The 19,540-nt window shown below is 36.6% G+C and overlaps 1 protein-coding gene across 1 annotated transcript; it reads left to right on the top strand.

Moving 5' to 3' along the window:
- Positions 1-2,537: 2,537 nt before the first annotated feature.
- Positions 2,538-19,252, top strand: MGARP (mitochondria localized glutamic acid rich protein). Its single transcript, XM_074272682.1, has 4 exons — positions 2,538-2,792; positions 12,741-12,844; positions 14,243-14,348; positions 17,044-19,252. Exons 1-4 carry the CDS (start codon positions 2,708-2,710, stop codon positions 17,595-17,597), a joined length of 849 nt encoding a protein of 282 aa, XP_074128783.1. The 5' UTR covers positions 2,538-2,707; the 3' UTR covers positions 17,598-19,252.
- The last annotated feature ends 288 nt before the right edge of the window (positions 19,253-19,540 follow it).

The following is a 19,540-nucleotide window of genomic DNA, read 5'->3' as shown; positions in this document are numbered from 1 at the left end:
TACCTCAGGCTGAGGTGAAGGGCACTGAATGCCTGAACAGATTCCAAGAAGCAGAAATTTAGAGGCAAAGTATCTTAGGAATGGAAGAGAAACCTAGTGAAAAGAGCCAGAGACTGTCCTCCAGATCCAAAGGAAATTGTACAAGTCAATCAACCATATGATCTGCTACCTTTAACTAAAATGTTTCCCTGACAACCGGGCCAAGTTTCAAAGATGGGATTTATTTCATTATGGCAAGAATAATTAAACTTCAGCGGCAAGAAAGATAGATTTTGCTAACCTGCTTTGGCAGCTACTCCTCCAAACCCCCAAGGCCCCATTGGAATGGAAGTTTGGCAGTTTCCAGGAGACTGCACATGTTGCCAATCACACTCCATCAGGGATCAGACCTGGATTCAAATCTTAATATTAATCCTTGCTCTCTGTTTGCCCTAGGACAAATAACTTAAAGATAAGCCTTCTTTGGCCTCAGTTTCCCTTTTTATATAATGAAAAGGTTGTACCAGGGACACCTGAGATTCTTTCCAGCTCTAGCTCTCTAATTCCTACTTTAGTATTTGAAGAACTTCAGACTTTTCTTGGTAAATATGGTCAAAGATTGCACTTTTGCTCCTTGATCAACTAGCTGCCCAGGTTAACATTTTAGTCTCTGATGAATTTGCTGAATTTTTTATTTTCAAGAATGTTAGAAAGCTAATTTTGATTAGAGTTTTATATTATGGTTGTATATAATAACTAGGTTCAGAAATTGAAGACTGCTCATTTATTCTATATGCTAAATTTAATTTTAAATATATCTGTGCAAAATAAGGTGTCAGGGGAAAACAGAAATGTATCAGGAAGTCCCTATTTCAAGTAGTTTAGAATCTAGTGATTTAGAAAGTCATGCAGAGGGCCAACTGGGTGGTAAATTATCCACTGACAGCACTGGCATCAGAGTTAGGATTACCTGAGTTCAAATCTGGTATCAGACACTTTCTAGATATGTGACTCCCAATTGCCTCCCTTTCCTTCCCCCAAAAGAAAGGCATGAAGAGGTAAGCTTGAATAGCCAACCTTACTATCTCTAAACTATACTGATGTCATTGAAAGCATAAATTACTGTGATTACTTGCATTCAAACTAAGCTGAAATCTTTAAAGGCATAAATGAGGATACTTAAATTATGCTGAAATCATGGAAGGGTTAAATTGCTCTATTATTTATGTGCTATTGTTATTTACTATATTCAGCTAAGCCAAAATTACTGAAGGGATAAATCACTATATTTACTGTATCATAACTCTGTTGAAATCATTGAAGGCATAAATGCCCTATTTCCCATGCCTAAACTATATCAAAATCTTTGTAGGCATAAATTACGGTATTTAATCAAACTATGCCAAAATCACTAAAGGCATAAATTACCTTATTCAAACAACTATGAAATCATCCAAGTCATAAATTATCATATTTACTCAAACTGCATCGCAAGAATAGGCAGAAATCATGAAAGGAACAAATTTGTTGAAACTGTTAAAATAATTCAAACCTAAAATAATAGATTTAGGACTGGACCAGACCTTAGAGAGTTACAACCCTCTCATTTTATTGATGGAAAAAAAAAAAAAAAAAAAAAAACAAGGCACAGTTTGCCTAGAGTGACACAGATAGTAAGTGTGCAAGTAGGAGAATTTGAACTCGGGTCTTCTTAACTCTAAATCCTACGCTGTATCTTCTACACTATTCTGCTCTAAGCCATAAATGATCATATCATTAGGTAGAGTTCAGTATATCCAAACTATATTGAAATCAGTCAAGGCAGGATTCTCGCAATGTTAGCATTTCCTATTGATGGAGGATTTTTATTTGACTAGTTCAGAGCAAGAGGGGTACAATTAGATTTTTTTTCTCTCCTGAATACAACTGGAATTTTAGAATTGTGGATAAAATGAAATCTCTCTGCCAACCCATGATGTCATGGGTGTTCTAACTCCCTCCATAAATGCAAATAAGTGCCGCTTCTGCCACTCCAGGTGTTAGGAAGAATTGCCTGGGGTCCCTGAACTGTTTAGGGACTTGAATCGGGTCACCTAGCCCACAGGTGTCGGAAGTGGAGCTTGAATGCAGATTTCTACAGGTTCCGAAGCTAGTTCTCTATCCATTTTGCAAATTGTCTCTATCTATCCTGGAACGAAAGCACTGGATAAATGCTTGTAGTTGAATAGATTAAAGTAGATCGCTCCCCCACGGGACGTGCAGTTGGTTTGGGTCTAGCAGCTCCCTCATGCTAAGGCCTCAATGCCCCTCTTCAAGATTTTTTAGACTTGGGGATGAGGAAAGATACGGAAGTTTTAAATTATGCGGGACAAGCGATAGACTGGTTTCCAGTCCGTTCTCTTGGATGCTGACGCTCCCCAAACTGCCTCGTCTACTCTGAAAAGAGGGGAAAGTAGCCCGAACTAACTCACAGGGACAGTGCGCCCGCGGCGTGGCTTTTAATTGGCTCTGGAAGCAGTCCTTACAGAGGCCTTTGCGAGGGCACAACAATTCTCCGTGGACCGTTTCTTACTCTAGGCTCCGGGTTGCCCTGAGAAGGGGGCTGGACCGCCGGTGGCGGAGTGTCCCGGCTCCTCCTCGGGGCGGGACCTGGCCAGCCACCGTCTCGTGTGGTTCCCCGCGCGGGGCGCTGCTCGGCACTGTGAGACGGGGGTGCGGGACCGGCACCATGTATCTCCGCAGGGCTGTTGGGAAGACCCTGACCTTACCCCTGAGGACCCCTCCTTCCAGCCCCCCACTGCTCTGGAAGCACGGTGAGTGCGCGCGGGGCGGCCCCGGGGCGCGGGGAGCTGTCCGACGGGCCAGCTGGGTGTGTGGAGGGAGATGGACCGACTCAGGGCGCAGGACGCCTGCATCCCGGGAAGGGTAGCGATGGCCTCCCCCGGACACGTAGGACCCCCTCCTTTTCTATCGGATCTTGCGAACGGAACCAGGAGAAAGTTGCCCCGGGGTTTGAGGACGCCCCAGCCCGCCCAGCCGAGCTGCGCTCAAAATTCGGAGACGGTCAGAAGTAGACTCAGTTTCTTTCCTCCACTTTTGCCGCAGGAATTGCCTCTGAAATAAGGAGTCGGAGGCAGGTGTGGGGAGATAACATAGGATCATAGATTTGGAGCTAGAAAGCATCTAGTCCAACCTCTAGGTTTACCGACGGGGAAATGGACGTACCAGGAGACGGCCACACAGCTAGTAAATTATAGACAGGCTTCCAGGCCAGGGCTCTGGTTACCAAGGGGGAAGGGATGTTTCCGTTAAAGCCCAAGGATGCAGCCCTCACTTTCTAATGCATTATTTGCTAGAAAAAGGACAGAGTGCGAACTTTTTCCCTCTTTGAACTCTCTAGTATTTAGTGCTGGAAGGGATTTTTAAAATCATCTTCATTTCCGAGGGGAGAATATTAAAGGCTCAATGAGGGGTTCTGGGATGCCAGAGATGGCTGTCTGGGCACCTTTGGATTATCAGAGTATCTTATGTAACTGCCCTAAGCTAGCCACAGTGTTGTACTGGAGAGTGCTGAACCAGGATTAGAGAGAGATGAGTGAGTTCGGCCTCGGATACATAAGAGTTTTGTGACAATCATTTAAATTCTGTAGCTGTAAAATGAGGTTAATAATGATTATAGTAGAATCTTTTTGAAGCCCAAATCATCTAGTGTGCCTTGAAAGGCTGTATAAATGCCAGCTCTTATTATGTTTGTGTAGTTGCCATTAATTAGAAGCCATTTCTGGTCAGCTATGCTGCTTTGGCAAGCTTTATCTGCAATTCTTTACGGGAGGGAACTTTAGATTTGGCCAGAGGACCTTGATTTGAATTTCTGTCACTGGCTAAATGTATAATCTTGAGCAAGTCACTCTTTCAACCTTAATTTACTGTTCATTAGAACAAACCACAAAATCTGAAATAAGTTTTTTTGTTTTTTTTTTAATTTGCTAGGTCATTTGGTAGGGGAGAGCTGGAAAGGATATGCAGCTCCGAAAGGTTCACATTTACATAGGATTAGATAAGGGCACCCACTCAGGGACCTTACAAAAACAGCAAACAATTTTGATAAGAGAGAAACTTGAAAGGCAAATTGAGGTAGATATGAATAATTATAAATGTTCCGTAAAATTTGTGTGAAGCAAAACACAAGCTTGGGTGGACCTATCCCAAATCCTAGGTGTGGTAACCCAAAGCAAGAATGCTTTGGGAGATCCAGGGCCTGGGGAAACCCAAAATACCTTGGAACCATCTCCAATATTCCTGAATAGAATTGCTAGGGGAGCTTCTGGGTACAGACAACCTTTATTCACATAGGACTGAACTTAACCAGTATAATAATTTATCCTGAACAATATGACAAATCATTTTTTCCTCATCTATAAAATGAGGGAATTGGACAAAATAGCCTCATATATGCATCTCTTATCTGTTGTCCAGGCTCAGATAAAAGGGATCCCCTATTCCAACCTTCATGGAAAGAATACTGGATTTGGAACAGGAGGACTGGCTTTGAATCTTGATCGCCATTTTCTAGATCACTTACAATCTGTGTAACCTTAAGCAAATCTCTTAACTATTATGGGTGGGGCTCAGTTTTTTCCTTCAGAAAAATAATTGAGATGAAGTAGATTTGAAATTTCTTTAGATTCTTAGATCTTAGGCGATTCTAAGATCCTACTTAATTAACTGATCTCCTAGATATCTTGTAGCTGTCTCCATGAATCACTGAAAGCAACTTCTTGTATACCAACATCCTTGGCTTTTTTTTTTTTTTTAGTTTTTATTTACAAGATATATGCATGGGTAATTTTACAGCATTGACAATTGCCAAACCTTTTCTTCTATTTGTTCCCCTCCTCCCCCCCTCCCCCAGATGGCAGGTTGACCAATACATGTTCAATATGTTAGAGTATAAATTAAATACAATATCTGTATACATGTCCAAACAGTTGTTTTGCTGTACAAAAAGAATCGGACTTTGAAATAGTGTACAATTAGCCTGTGAAAGAAATCAAAAATGCAGGAGGACAAAAATAGACATCCTTGGCTTTTGAGAGGATCATAATCTTACTTCTTGTTAACTCTAACATTAAGGCTTCCCTACCCTTTGTTAGATATCTATAAAGTAAGGAGATGAAGGAGAAAGAAGCATACTAGTGACGATGGTGATGATGCTTTGGGTAAAGCTATCCACAGCTGTTGTACAAAAAGGGCTTTATAGCAAGAAATTTTTGTTTTTCTCATGTGTCACATATGATTAGAGCATTCACTGCCTGCCTGCAGGCCAAGGTTAGGGAAAGGTTATCTCTTGCAACCACAGAAACCAGAAAACTGTGACCTTGTTTAAAAATCCACAATTCTGGTGGAGGGAAAGAAAAGATAGAAATATGATTCGAGGGTCCAGGTGCTTCCTTTTGTGTTCTTTGTTTATTTACTTCATTCATTCAAAAATAATTTATTGGGTATCTGCTAGGCACTGTGCTGAGCATCTACAAGGTATCAGGATACTTGCAAAGACAGAAAGGAAACAGTTGTGAATGCAAGGCAAGAGAAAGGGAGAGAGAGAAAGAGAAGGAAAAAAAGGAAAGAAGAGGAAAAAGAGAGAAAGAAGATGGAAGAGGAGAAGAGAGAGAGAGAGACAAGCAGAGAGAGACCAGAGACAGAGACAAAGAAAGGATGGACAGAGAAAGAGACAGAGAGAGGAGGGGAGAGAGAAGGGACAGGGATTAAGGGGACAAGAGAAAGAGAGAGAGAGAGAGAAAGAGAGAGAGAGAAAGAGAGAGAGAGAGAGAGAGAGAGAGAAGAGAGAGAGAGAGAGAGAGAGAGAGAGAGAGAGAGAGAGAGAGAGAGAGAGAGAGAGAGAGAGAGAGAGAGAGAGAGAGAGAGAGAGAATCTGTATTCGATCTATATTAAGTCACAATCAGTTCCTTTTCTGGGTATGGATAGGATTTTTATTATAAGTCCATCAGAGTAGGTGAGGATGATTGTATTACCAAGAATAACAAAGTCATTTACAGCTGATTATCCCAGAACATTGCTATTATTCTGTATATAGTATATTTCACTTTGTTCATGGAGGATTTTCTAAGTTTTTTTTTTTTTTTTTTTTTCCCTGAGTGCACTGCTCTTCTTTTTTCAAAGAACAATAATATTTGGAGTGATTTTTAAGTGCCCCTAAGAGATATTTCATCATTGTCTGAGTCTTTTTAGACAAGCTGTCTGCACTCCATGCTCTCCTCAGCCCTTAAATCCCTTCTTCACTAGTTGAGCTCAAATTGTAGCTTCTACAAAAGATCTTTCCTAATTTCTTCAAGTGGAAGTTCCTTCTGAAATTACTCTGCATTTATTTCATCTTTGTGTATTTACAAATATGTTGTGTTCCCCCCACATACTCTCCCACTCTATCCTCAGTAAATCAGAAATTCCTTGGGTACAAGAATTGTTAATTTTTCAATTTTATAACCCCAGCACCTAGTATATCATAATATTTAATATTCATTGAATTGAAAAAACCTATATAAATAAACCAAAATCATAAAACAGAACCATATACCCTCAATTTAATAGTAAAGGTTTTACTTACAACAGCCATGGTCTTCTCATCTTTCCAGGAATTATAAATTCAAAAGGAAATAGTGCAAAGAAAGGAGCACCATTCTGTGTAAAGAAAAAAAAGAAAAGAGGTAATTGAAGGCTATTTGGAGCATCTCTGGAGCCTGGGAAGGATCCCTTGATAGGATCAGGTTCTTGACCACATACTCATGGGAATCAGGTACCAGGCTAGGATTCAATCTTTAGTCAAAACTTTATTTCTTTAAAGCAGACCAATAACATACATAATGACTGTGACTGTAAGGAAGGATGAAAATAACCCTAACAGCAATAAAATCTGAGAAAAAATACATCAAAGAAAAAAAAAGATAAAAAACCCCTCCAAAACAAATAAGCTTATGTAAAATTTTTTAAAAATTATAAACAAGATAACCAACTAAACGCTTTCCTCAGACCCCCTTAACTTTCAAAAACTATCCCAAAAAGGAATGTCTCAAATGCAAAACAATTATAGTTGAATCTACAAGATAAAAAAGGGAGAGAGAGACCACTAATTTTTAAAATGATCCTCCTGGACCCCTCCCCACCTAGCCTCTACTTGTGGCATGAATCATAAAAACCTATCCCTGACTTATGTCTGGGGTCTAAGTACTGAAATCTCTTCTTGTTTCACAGACTTTGTCTATACATCTCACTTATTCCTATCTTCCCTTAGCAACAAACTGCAGATATTGATTCTTCTCAGTCACATGAAGAGTTGAGAGAAGAAAAGTGGGTAATCATCAGATTTGGCTTGAATATGGCCCCTTGCTTGGCAACCAAGAGATTTTGGCCATAACACCTTCAACATCTTCTCTCTAGATTGCAAAAAAGCACTTCCACTGACACAGCCCATGAAGGACAGGAGGAAACAAAAGAGGTACAAGAGCAAAGGTTACAAACAGAGACAAAGCTGCACTCAGACCTGCAAGAATAAGTACTGAAACCTAATTTAGTCCAATCATAAGATATATGAATTTAGAGTTAGAAGGGACTTTGGAGGTCACCAAGTATAATCAGTTCATTTTAGAGATGAGTCTGTCCCTCTATGCACTCATAATGGTAAAGATCTAGCCCAGTGAATATTATTAAATCCTCTACCATAAGAGAAGGCTAAGATAGCTTTGAAATCCAGTCCTAGGGTTGTATCCAGGAGCTAAGGAAGATATGAAAGAAAATCATAAATGATTGATGGGGAAATATAAAGAGAACATGTTGAAACATTGACATTTTCAAGAAGAAAATTTCAGAAAAAATACAAATAAATCAGTAGAAAACATCCTAAATCTAGAAAAATAAGTGCCATGTTTTTAAAGAGTTTATGAATTAAAAGCATTAAAGTGAATATTTGTTACTATTATTATTAATAGATCTCTTTCAAGGTACAGAGAAAGACAGACAGACAGACAGAGATTACAAAACTGTCTTAACAAATATTACAAGACAGAGGAAAGGGGACCAATATTTGATTAAATATAGAACTGTTAATCTCAAGAAAACATATAACAACACAAAATTCTAGAAGAATTCAAAAGAAGCATTAAATTTATAATAAATATAAGAAATTAGGGGCAGTTAGGTGGCGCAGTGGATAGAGCACCAGCCTTGAGTTCAGGAGGACCCGAGTTCAAATCTGGTCTCAGACACTTAACACTTCCAAGCTGTGTGACCCTGGGCAAGTCACTTTAACCCCAGCCTCAGGGGAAAAAAAAAAAAGAAATTAGTCCTGAGATATAGAGCACAGATAAAGCAACAATTCTGTGCTTCAAATTGCAACACAGATAGTGTTCAAATAAAATAATTCTAATGACAAACAACAAATTCAACAAGCAGCCAAGAAAAAGACTTTTAATGTAAAGGAAAGGAAATTTGAATAACATAAGATTATTCTCTATCTCCCTCCCACAAAATGTATAAAGGAATGGAAAATTACTGTTCCAAAAGAGCTCAATCAGTAACTCCAAAAGACATACAGACATGGACCTAGTTAACAATTTAAAAAAAGAGGAATGTTCTACAAAAAGAAGCATTCCTGCAAAAATATTCTTGCAAAAAACAAAACATAGGGGCAGCTAGGTAGACCAGAAATAGAACAATGGCCATATAGCCAGGAAAAACTGGGTTCAAATCCAGCTTCAGACATTTACTAGCTGTATGACTTTAGACAAGTCACTTAACCCTTATTTCCTCAAAAAAGAAAATTAAAATAGAGCATAGATTTGAATAAAATATTTGGCTTGCAAGACAACAAAACCATATAAAAGGTAAATAAGCACAATTACCAAGAAAATATTAATTAATGAAGTTAATTATTCTCTCAACTAGAAGAAGGATTGTAAGGCAATAGAAGGCTAGCAGAAGAAATGGATTGAAACTAGAAAATGAAAGAGGAATCTCCAACTTTAACTTGAGGGGGAGATTTCACTGAAAAGTTTTCCTATGTAGGAAGATACATACATAGGCCTGCAATGAGAACTGGTGATCTGGTGATAAGTTTCATTGGGGTGGAATTAATATATCAACAGATGACCTGGTTTTTTTTGAGGGCATCTCTATGTGTTCATTTTCTGACTCAGGAAAGCCCCAAGGGGCAACTGGCACCAAAAGCTTTTAGGGCCGGCATGGTTAGAGAGCTGACTAGTCAATGGAAAGAAGAACAGAGGGACAGATTTGGACTGCACAATTTAGAACATGTTCATTTCTACCTTGGAGAACTGCTTCTTTTCATATTGTTTCCCTAACAAAATGTTACTTCTGTAACTGAAGAAAAACAAGGGGAAAAAGTCATAGTTAAAAGGAAGATCAAACTGGACGGTTCAGAAGCTTTCACTGCATGATGAATTTAATGAAATTTTAAAAAGAATAAAAAGATGTATAGACCACAAATCAGAAAATAACATTTCCAAATAAATAGGAAAGAAAGATAATTAATAAATACAACAAAGCAAAAAAAAAGCCTTAGAAAAAGGACATAGAAAAAAGAAAATTAGTAAACATAAGAATTTTGGAAAAGAGTAGAGGCAATTAAATTTTTTTATTTTATTTCTTTTTTTTTTAATTTAATAAGCGTTTATTCTCTCTCCCTTCCCTATACCATGCTCTCATTGTCTCCAGTACTCCAATTAAAAAGAAAGAAAGGAAAGAAGAAAAATAAATGTTTAGTCAAACTAATCCCCACATTGGTCATATCCCAAAAATGTATGTCCCATTCCATACCTTGAGTCCATTATCTGTCTCTCAAAAGATGGATAACATGCTTCATCATCAGTCTGGTGGAAATTTAGTTAATTACTGCATGGATCAAAGGCCTTAAAAAGTCTTTCACTATTCTTTCTTTTTACTATATTTTTGTGCTTATTTTGTGTCTTCACAAGTGAGCTTAAACCATCTCTTTCGTCATTTCTTATGGAGCAACAATATTCCATTTCTATATAACATAATTTGTTGTTATTATTCCCTAATAATACTCCCATAGTAGTTCTTTGCAAATGTACAAAGAAGTTAACTAATACTTTTGAGCACATTGGTCTTTTCCCCTCTTTTATCCTTTTGGATATAGGATTAATAGTGGTATTGCTGGGTCCAGAACGGCTGGACCAATTCACAGCTCCATCAGCAATGCATTAATGTGATTCTACATATATAACATATCAGATTGTTTGCTATATTGGAAAGGGAAGAGGTAGGGAAAGAGGAAGAAAAAGATTTTGGAACTCAAAATCCTACCAGAATAAATGCCGACAACTATCTTTGCATATAACTGGAAAAAAATAAGTACAATTAAATAGAAAAAAATTAAAAATCAAATAAAACATTAATAATGCATTAATATGCTCCTCCAACATTTGCCATTTTCTTTTTTCTTTTTTGTCAATATGAAGAATGTGAGATGGAAACTCAGTATATTGCTGTACTGTGTTGGTTTTGATAATGATCAGCTTTCTTTTTTTCACATAATGGTATTTTATTTTTTCCAATTACATGTAAAGATAATTTTTAACATTCATTTTTGTAAAATTTTAAGTTCCAAATTTTTCTGTCTTCTTTCTTTCCTTCCCCTTCCCCAAGACAGCAAATAATCTGATATAGTTTTTTTATGTACAATCATGTTAAACATATTTCTGTATTAGTCATATTGTGAAAGAAAAAATCAGAATAAAATGGAAACACCATGGTAAAGGAAAAATAAGTGAAAATAGTATGCTCTGATATGCATTCAGTCTTCATAACATTTCTCTAGATATGGATGGCATTTACCATCACAAGTCTATTGGAATTATCTTGGATCACTATATTGTTTTTTTTTTTTTTTTTTTTTTAATTTCTTGTGACTGAAATTTTATTTTTTATGATTCCCCTCTGTGACATTCTTGGTTAAAAATTCTTTCCCTAGCCATAACGTTCAATGATACCTCTCTATCTATCTTCCTACATTTTTTTTTATTTTTTTTTTTTATTTTATATATATATATATATTTTATAATATTATCCCTTGTATTCATTTTTCCAAATTATCCCCCCTCCCTCTATTCCCTCCCCCCGACGACAGGCAATACCATACATTTTACATGTGTTACAATATAGTCTAGGTACAATACATGTGTGTGAGTATCATTTTCTTGTTGCACAATAAACATTAGAATCCGAAGGTACATGCAACCTGGGCAGACAGATATTAGTGCTAACAATTTACATTCCCCTCCCAGTGTTTCTTCTCTGGGTGTATCTACCTCTGTCCATCATTGATCAACTGGAAGTGAGTTGGATCTTCTTTATGTTGAAGATTTCCACTTCCATCAGAATACATCCTCATACAGTATTGTTGTTGAAGTGTACAGTGGATCACTATATTGTGAGACAGGCTAAGTCTATCAAAGTTAATTATTACACAATGTTGCTATTACTGTGTACAATATTTTCCTGGTTCTGCTCACTTCATTCAGCATCAGTTCATGTTAAGTCTTTCCGGGTTTTTCTGAAATCTGTCTAGGCCCACTTCTACCATTAACAAGCTATTTGATTCTTGGTAAGTCTCTTAATTGGACTACAGTTTCCTCTTCTATAAAAAATGGTGGAATTGATCTAGATAATTTTCTATGATTCATTACCATTATATGATTCTATGTGTCTGTAATAAGTCTGCTTCAGTTTTATTATCAGTGAAAAGGAGATGAACTTTATAACCTCTAATGTCACTTAGACCTCCAAAAAAACTTTTTCTTAAAAACATGCTTACTTCCATTGATCCATAGAAGTAATGGATTTTTTTATTTCTTTATATTTTATATATATATATATTATATATTTATATATTTTACATATTAAATTTCTGTTATGATCCATATGTAAAATTGACTTTGAAAAAACTCCACAGTTTTGTTACCTAATGTGAAAACAACTGAACCCTATAGCTACTAAAATCCATTATATGAGTTAGTGGATTTTAAAAGAATAACACTAAAATATTTATATATTCAAAAGGCATGTGCTTTTCCCTGCTTCTTATAATCCCTTTCTCTGACAGGGGAAGCTGTGGATTGGAGGTTCCTCTCTTTCTATGGATTTTTTTTTTTTAGTTTTATTAGAATTATTTTGTATTATAAACATTTCACTTCTTTGATAAATACAGATATGTTTATACCGAAATGAAACTATGTTTCAAATAAACATCTGTACTTATATTTAAATAAAATAATTAGTAGTACAGAAGAAATGAGTTAATTTTTTTAGTGTATCCTTTAATGTAATTATTTTTAAATTGTCCATTATGGTGGAAGTAGCATAATTTTTTCTTTCTTTCTTTCTTTCTTTCTTTCTTTCTTTCTTTCTTTCTTTCTTTCTTTCTTTCTTTCTTTCTTTCTTTTTCTTTCTTCCTTCCTTCCTTCCTTCCTTCCTTCCTTCCTTCCTTCCTTCCTTCCTTCCTTCCTTCCTTCCTTCCTTCCTTCCTTCCTTCCTTCCTTCCTTCTTTTCTTTCTTTCTTCCTTCCTTCCTTCCTTCTTTCTTTCTTTCTTTCTTTCTTTCTTTCTTTCTTTCTTTCTTTCTTTCTTTCTTTCTTTCTTTCTTTCTTTCTTTCTTTCTTTCTTTCTTTCTTTCTTTCTTTCTTTCTTTCTTTCTTTCTTTTTTTTACACAGCATCCCTTCGACAGATGTCATCTAAGAGAGTCCCTGGATTAGCTGGGTCAAACATGATATACTATCTCTTTGTTGGAGTCACTTTTAGTGCTGGTGGATATTATGTAAGTGTTTTTATAACTACAATGTTATGGATCGTATGGTGATGACCTATATTATATAAAGCTATGGGATGTTTAGGAAATACATTTCTTTGTTTATTCAATGTTTGGCCAATTCCATGGACTATAAAATTGTGATCTTCATGATCCCAAATGTTAATTTCGATGAATGTCATATATTGTAGTCTAACATGAATGTATGTAGGTGAATGAAGGCAGCCTATATATGAAATGAAGGAAACTTTGTGTCAGGAAAAATCACCTTACTGCTTCAGTTACTCATTGCATACAGATTGATTTAAACAACATGACAGCAGTAATTTGACCAATTACTTGAGGCACTGCAAATGTGCATTTTTCTAGATGACAATCTGTGAGTCAGGATTGTAGATGAATCAGAAAATGTATGCTTTGGTCTCAACATGATTTATTAAGTTGAATTGTAGCTCCCTTATTTTCATTACTTTATTTCACTTGATAGAATATATCTATTTTCTTCCTTTGAGAAGCAATTGGAAAGATTACTGGTTTTGATGTTAAAAGCCCTGGGTTTGAATCCAGAGTCTGCAAGTTATATATGATCTTAAGCAAGTCTGAGTCTTATTTCCCCTATGAAAAATGAGGTAGGAACGAAGTGATGTTAAGGTGTTTTCCAGCTCTATGCACATTATGATTCCTTCCAGCTTCATTTCTTATGACGTGCTCATTATTTTATCACAGAAAGAGAATTGTGGTACAGAAGCTAGAAAACTGGTCTTCAAGTCAGGAATGTTTGGATTCAAATTGTACCTCTGACCCATCTTAGATATGACTATGTGCAAAACACTTCACCTCCCAGAGCCTCAGTAATCTCTTTGAGACCAGAAGCTATGACATATTTAACCCTTATCTGCTTGGCCAGAGCAAAGGAAAGGAAGGGAAAAAAATTTAGAACACAAAGTTTTACAGTAATAAATGTCGAAGACTATCTTTACATGTATTTGGAGAAATTAAATACTATGGAAAAAAAGAAAACTATCTTTTTTTTAGTTGGAAAAATAAAGTGCTATTGAACAAAAATAAATAAATAAATAAACATACTGAAAGCCAAAATAAATGAAATCAAAGTAAGCTTTAAAAAAAAAAAATCATAAAGATACAAATTGTTGATCAATGGAAGTTTTCACCCAGGAGTTCTGCCCCTTCCCAGGCCAAAAAAAAAAAAAAGAAAGAAAGAAAGAAAGGGAAAAAAAAGGCAAATGTATTTCATGGTATTTTATTCTCTTTTTAGTTCCAAAAAAGAAACTGGTACCAAATTATATTCCATTTTTCATGATTCAATCTAGAGAATTATATCACTGGAATTCAGCATCTTCATTCTAAGAACTCTGGAATTAAATACAGGTATACATTTGCTTTCAGGCTTACAGGACAGTCACATCAGACCAGTCTCGGTACATAGAACGTATGAATACTATGCAAGCGAAAAGTACCATGAAGGAATCACCAGAGATGCTGCAACATCCAGGTAGAGCTTTTTTCCTTTTCATCTACCCTGACACACAAAATATTCTATTTTTAATGCTTGTACATTGGACAATTTGCCATTGCTTTCCATTCTCAAGGAAATACAGAATCTGAGACAAACATGTTCGTTCATTCAACAAGGAAAAGATCATTTAAAACCTAATAATATATATTTGGGATGATAAAATCTGATGAATGAAAATTCTTTTAGTGTGGTCTTAGCTCTGAATCCCAGCTCTGCCACTTATATTACCTTGGATATATCATGTTATTTGGGCAAAATGAGGGGGTTGAATTGAATGACCTCTAAGGTCCTTCCAGCTCTGGGGCTATAATGCTATCAGCCTACACTGCTGACCAACTGCTTTGACTCCTTTGTGTTTGGAGGTATTATCTATTATCTTTCAGCGTTCTGGCTTCATTCAGGCAATGGAATCCAGGGCATTCATATCTGTCTAACTCAGCAGTTTGAGATAAAGAAACAAAGTTGTAGCATTTTGTTCTGTTTTGTTTTATCACAAAGTCAATTTCATTCCAATATTGTCTTTGTCTATTTGTGTTTCTGACCAGAATCCACTAGATTACAAATTCATTTAGATTTTGGGGTTGAATGGCACCTCTTTAACCTGACTGATTTGGGGAAATGCCATCTTAAGAACAGATGACATTTTTTGTTGAAAATTCCAATTGCATCCTAATAGATTTTGTATTCAGTTCCTACTAGTTTGAACATGGTTTACATTCCCTTGTCTGTTTATCTGTTACTTTCCCCCAGCAGAAGGTAACTGAGAAGAGAGAAGAAGCAGAAGAACTTTTTTTTTTCCCTTTATATTCCAATGGCTAGCTTAATTCCCAACATATAGCAGAGAGCAGGTGCTTAATTAGTATTTGTTTAATTCAATCAATGATTAATACTTAATTTAATCAATTCAATTAGACAAGCAAGCTAATAATTAATTTAATTGATGATAAGTCAAAAAATTTATTAAGTGCCTACTATGTGCTAGGGACTGTGCTAAACACTAGCAATGCAAGACAAGAATGAGATAGTATAGAATTGATGCTTTGTATTAATTCCTTTACTTTCATTAAAATTTTATTCCAACTTGATAATGATATACTTAAACTGTGAAGTGCTATACAAATACAAGGTATTATTATTAAGAAAGGAATGGGGGGAGAATGAATATTAATGAATGAAGAGCATTCATGAAGTATTGCAAAGCACTGTGCTAGGAAATATGGGAATAACACTTCCTTTCCTATATTTTGCACAGTAATATAATGAGCTACCTGGATAATAATAATAATAATAATAATAATAATAATAATAATAATAGTAGCAGTTGACATTTACACAGTTTTCCAAAAGACTTAGTGCTAAGTTTTTTAGATGTGTTTTTTCCAATTACATGTGTAATATATTTTTTACCATGTTTAACATATATTGAATTATTTGCTGTCTTGGGGAGGGGTTGAGGGAAGGGGAGAGGGAAATTAGAACACAAGATTTTGCAAGGGTCCATGGTGAAAAATTATCCTTGCATATGTTTTGAAAATAAAAAGCTTGAATAAAAATGAATAAAAAATAAAATAAAACAAATACAAGTATAGCCACTTTAAATAAGATTTTGAGTTCTGAATTTTTCTCTTTCCCTCCCTTCTTCCCTCCTCTCTAAGCCAATAAACAATTTGATATATTATATATATACAATCATGTCAAACGTATTTCCATATTATTCATGTTGTGAAATAAAAAACAGAACAAAAAGAGAAAAAAAAAACTAGTGAAGTTTTAAGGACAAATCTTTAAACTTTCTGTAGCTTAGATTTAGATAAATCTTCCAGTTAAATAAATCTAAAGCTTAAAATTTCACCAAGTCTTTTGAGTCACTGTATAACAAATTAAGATTTGTAAAGGGCTTTATCTCTACTACCTCATTTGGACCCCAGCACAACTCTGTGTGGTAAGAATTACCTCGTTTTACAGATGAGGAAACTGAGGTTCAGGAAAGTTAAATGGTTTGTCAATAGAATTACATAGCTAGTTTTTTGTTGTTTTTGGCTTTTTTCCCCCTAATTTTATGTCCAAGGCCCTTTTCACAAAACTACATAAAAATGAAGTCCCAGGCACTTGTGAAGAAAGGAATCTTGATATAAAGACAAAGAGCAGTCCCTTTTTCAAGGCATTTATAGTCTATTATAAGTTGTAGTCTACTATAGGGAATGATAAACCATGATAATATTATCACGAGAGAAGTACAAAGTCATACGAAATATGGGAGAAAGCAATGAGAATATCATGAGGCATCAGGAAAATAGCTGTTGTAGGAGATCGCAGTTGAGCTGTGCTTTAAGGGAGGTTTTCTGCAACGGCAAGGAGCAGAGGGGGTGCATGGGGCCGGAGCGGGGTGCAAACACCTCCCGTGCAAAAAGCAGAGAAGAAATAGTCAGAATGCTCCTTTTGGAGATCCCTTTTAATTTGGAAATTTCGTAAATTCAAAGGATCCTGTTTTAATAACAGTGGCTCACTTTTTTTTTTTTTTTTTGGTCTTCTGCCTTTGCAGAATATAAGCAATCGATTTTTATCACCAAATATTACTTTGAAAATACTTATACTGAAACCAGACCGTTTGGGTTTTATTTTTCTGCTGCCATTTCTTTTTTAAGTCTTTTAATGAAATGAATTTCCACAGATGAGGAGCCAAAGGCCACAGAAAGCAATGAAGCGTGTTCGGAAGCGCCTAGTGATGCTTCTCCTTTGGAAGCTGGTTTGGCAGCTGTTGAAGAAACTCCAGATGTGGAAGCTGCAGCCCCGGAGGAGACTCCCCCGCCCAGTGTCGGAGCGGGGACGGAGGAGACTCCGGGAGAAAGCGTCGGGACTGGCGCAGAGGAGCCTCCGGCAGAAAGCGTCGGGACTGGCGCAGAGGAGCCTCCGGCAGAAAGCGTCGGGACTGGCGCAGAGGAGCCTCCGGCAGAAAGCGCGGAAGCTGGCGCCGAGGAGGCTCGGGGAGGCAGCGCTGAAGCTGGTCCAGAGTTGCTAAGTGAAGCTGCTGAGGTCAGTGCCGAATCGGGGCCAGAGGTCACAGATGCAGCTGTGCTGGAAGCGGCCGAGCCTAGCTCCGAAGCTCCTGAGCCCGAGAAAGCTTCGGCTGATGGGACGGAACTGGAGGAAGAAAAAAAGTCTCCTGCTGAAGCTGAGACCGACGCGGATGCTGAATTACAGGAAGAAGCCCCTCCGCGGGCTTGAGGCTGCCCTGGCCCAAAGCGTAACCTAAGCTCCTTTTCCTACTAAAAAAAAAAAAAAAAAGCCTCTGGGTCAAGAAAGGTGTCAGAATGGGGGTGAGAGTTATGGGTCAATTCCACGAAGAATCACTGATATCTCAAGGTTACTTTCTCAACACTTGGATGTGGAATCATTTGATTGGTTTGGGGAATGCTTTTGTAAATGTCCTAGGAAATTTCTCTGAGATTAGAGAGTGAGGAAAGCTTGGAGATTTGGAGAGATCATGAGGAAATCTGCTTTACTGGTGGGTTTTTTTTTTTTTTTTCTTTTTTCAATTCCAAACGATCACACTTAGCTATCTACACCACCCCCAAATTTTTAAAATTTGAACTCTTAAATCCTTTTCAGTCCTGTGGGCTTGGATAGAGTAGCTGTCGAATATGAAATCAAGTCAGTGAAATCAGTGAACGTGTGTTTTATTGTTTCCAAATTTATTCAACCAAGTTATTTCAGCTGGAACTTGCACATTTTATACTCCTGGTGAGATTAGAGCTGTAGCTATTCTCATTATCTCATCCCAACCTAAATCATTCTATTCTATTTCCTATCTTCAACTCGGATTTCTTTCTCTTTGTTAAATGGGACAGCTGGAAATGTTTCTTTTCCCCCAGTCCCGGTATTCTACTGCAGATTTGAGACTGGTGACCATCATGGTTTGGTCTAAAACTAAAGACAACTTTCCTAAAAGACAGCCGTGTAGTTGGCTGTAAGACAATTACATTCCTCACTCAAACTCATTTTGATTTTTATGTGTGTGACTTGAATTATTGAGTGAAGGTTCCTACTGTCTCTAAAAATAAATTGTTAGAGTATCTAAATAATGAAAGGAAATAGAATCTGTTTTGATACTATTCTTCAATTCAAATCCAAGCAACTCTTATTAAATACCCAGAATGCACAAGACATTGTGTGCTGAGCAATTCACCCTGTGAAAAGGAAAGATGGAGAATGAATAGAAATAATGTAATGGAAAGATTTGGAAGATCAGAATCTAAACCTGATCCTGGTATTTAGTATGTTTGACCATAGGCATAACCTCTCTGATTCTCAGTGTGCTCCTCTTTAAAAGGAGGGGAGTTAGATGATCCCTAAAATTGATTGCAAACCTTACAGTATTGTGACTCTTCAGATAGTTGAAAGATCTCCTTTGCTTTTTAAAATAATGAACCACTTTCTCCACTGCCTTCAGGAGTATACCAGCACCATCATTTCTTTCCTCTTCCCCAAGAGAAAGAAGGAAAAATAACCCTCTCTCTCAGACATTCCTTCCACTCTATTTTTCCTTTTGCCCTGAGGTCACAGAAGGAAGAGGGAAGAGTAATTCCTCTACAGTTGGTGGCCTGCACAGCTTGTGGTATATATTTCACAGAATCCCAGAATAGGAAAAACCCAGAGGCCTTCTACCCTAACCCTCAAATGAACAAAAATCCACTTGATAATATCCCATAACAAATGATAATACAACTTTTGCATACAAACTTAACATCACAACTCTAGAGTTAGAAGGAACCCTTAGAGATAAATCATCCAGACCTGGAATTCTTAACTAATGGAGCCCTTTGGCAATCTGATAAAGCCTATGACATCTTCTCAGAATTTTTTAAATGAATAAAACAAAATATATAGGATTAGAAATTAAACTAATTATATTAAAGTATAATTATCCTTCTATCTGTGTGTCTGTTTATCTATGCTTCTAGTAAACCAAGTATAGATCTTAGATTCTGAAGACTTCTCTTCCTGAGTTCTTGAAAAATGTGTGACCCTGGCCAATTCATTTGACTCTGTTTTTCTGTTTCCTCCTCTATAAAATGAATTAGAGAAAGAAATAGCAAACTATTCCAATGTCTTTGCCAAGAAAACCCTAAATGGGATTATGAAGAATTAAACATGACTGAAAAATGACT

The sequence above is a fragment of the Sminthopsis crassicaudata genome, chromosome 6 (assembly GCF_048593235.1).
Source record: "Sminthopsis crassicaudata isolate SCR6 chromosome 6, ASM4859323v1, whole genome shotgun sequence".
NCBI lineage: Eukaryota > Metazoa > Chordata > Mammalia > Dasyuromorphia > Dasyuridae > Sminthopsis > Sminthopsis crassicaudata.
Note: the sequence above shows the minus strand (reverse complement) of the source record. Positions and strands in the feature narration are given on the sequence as shown.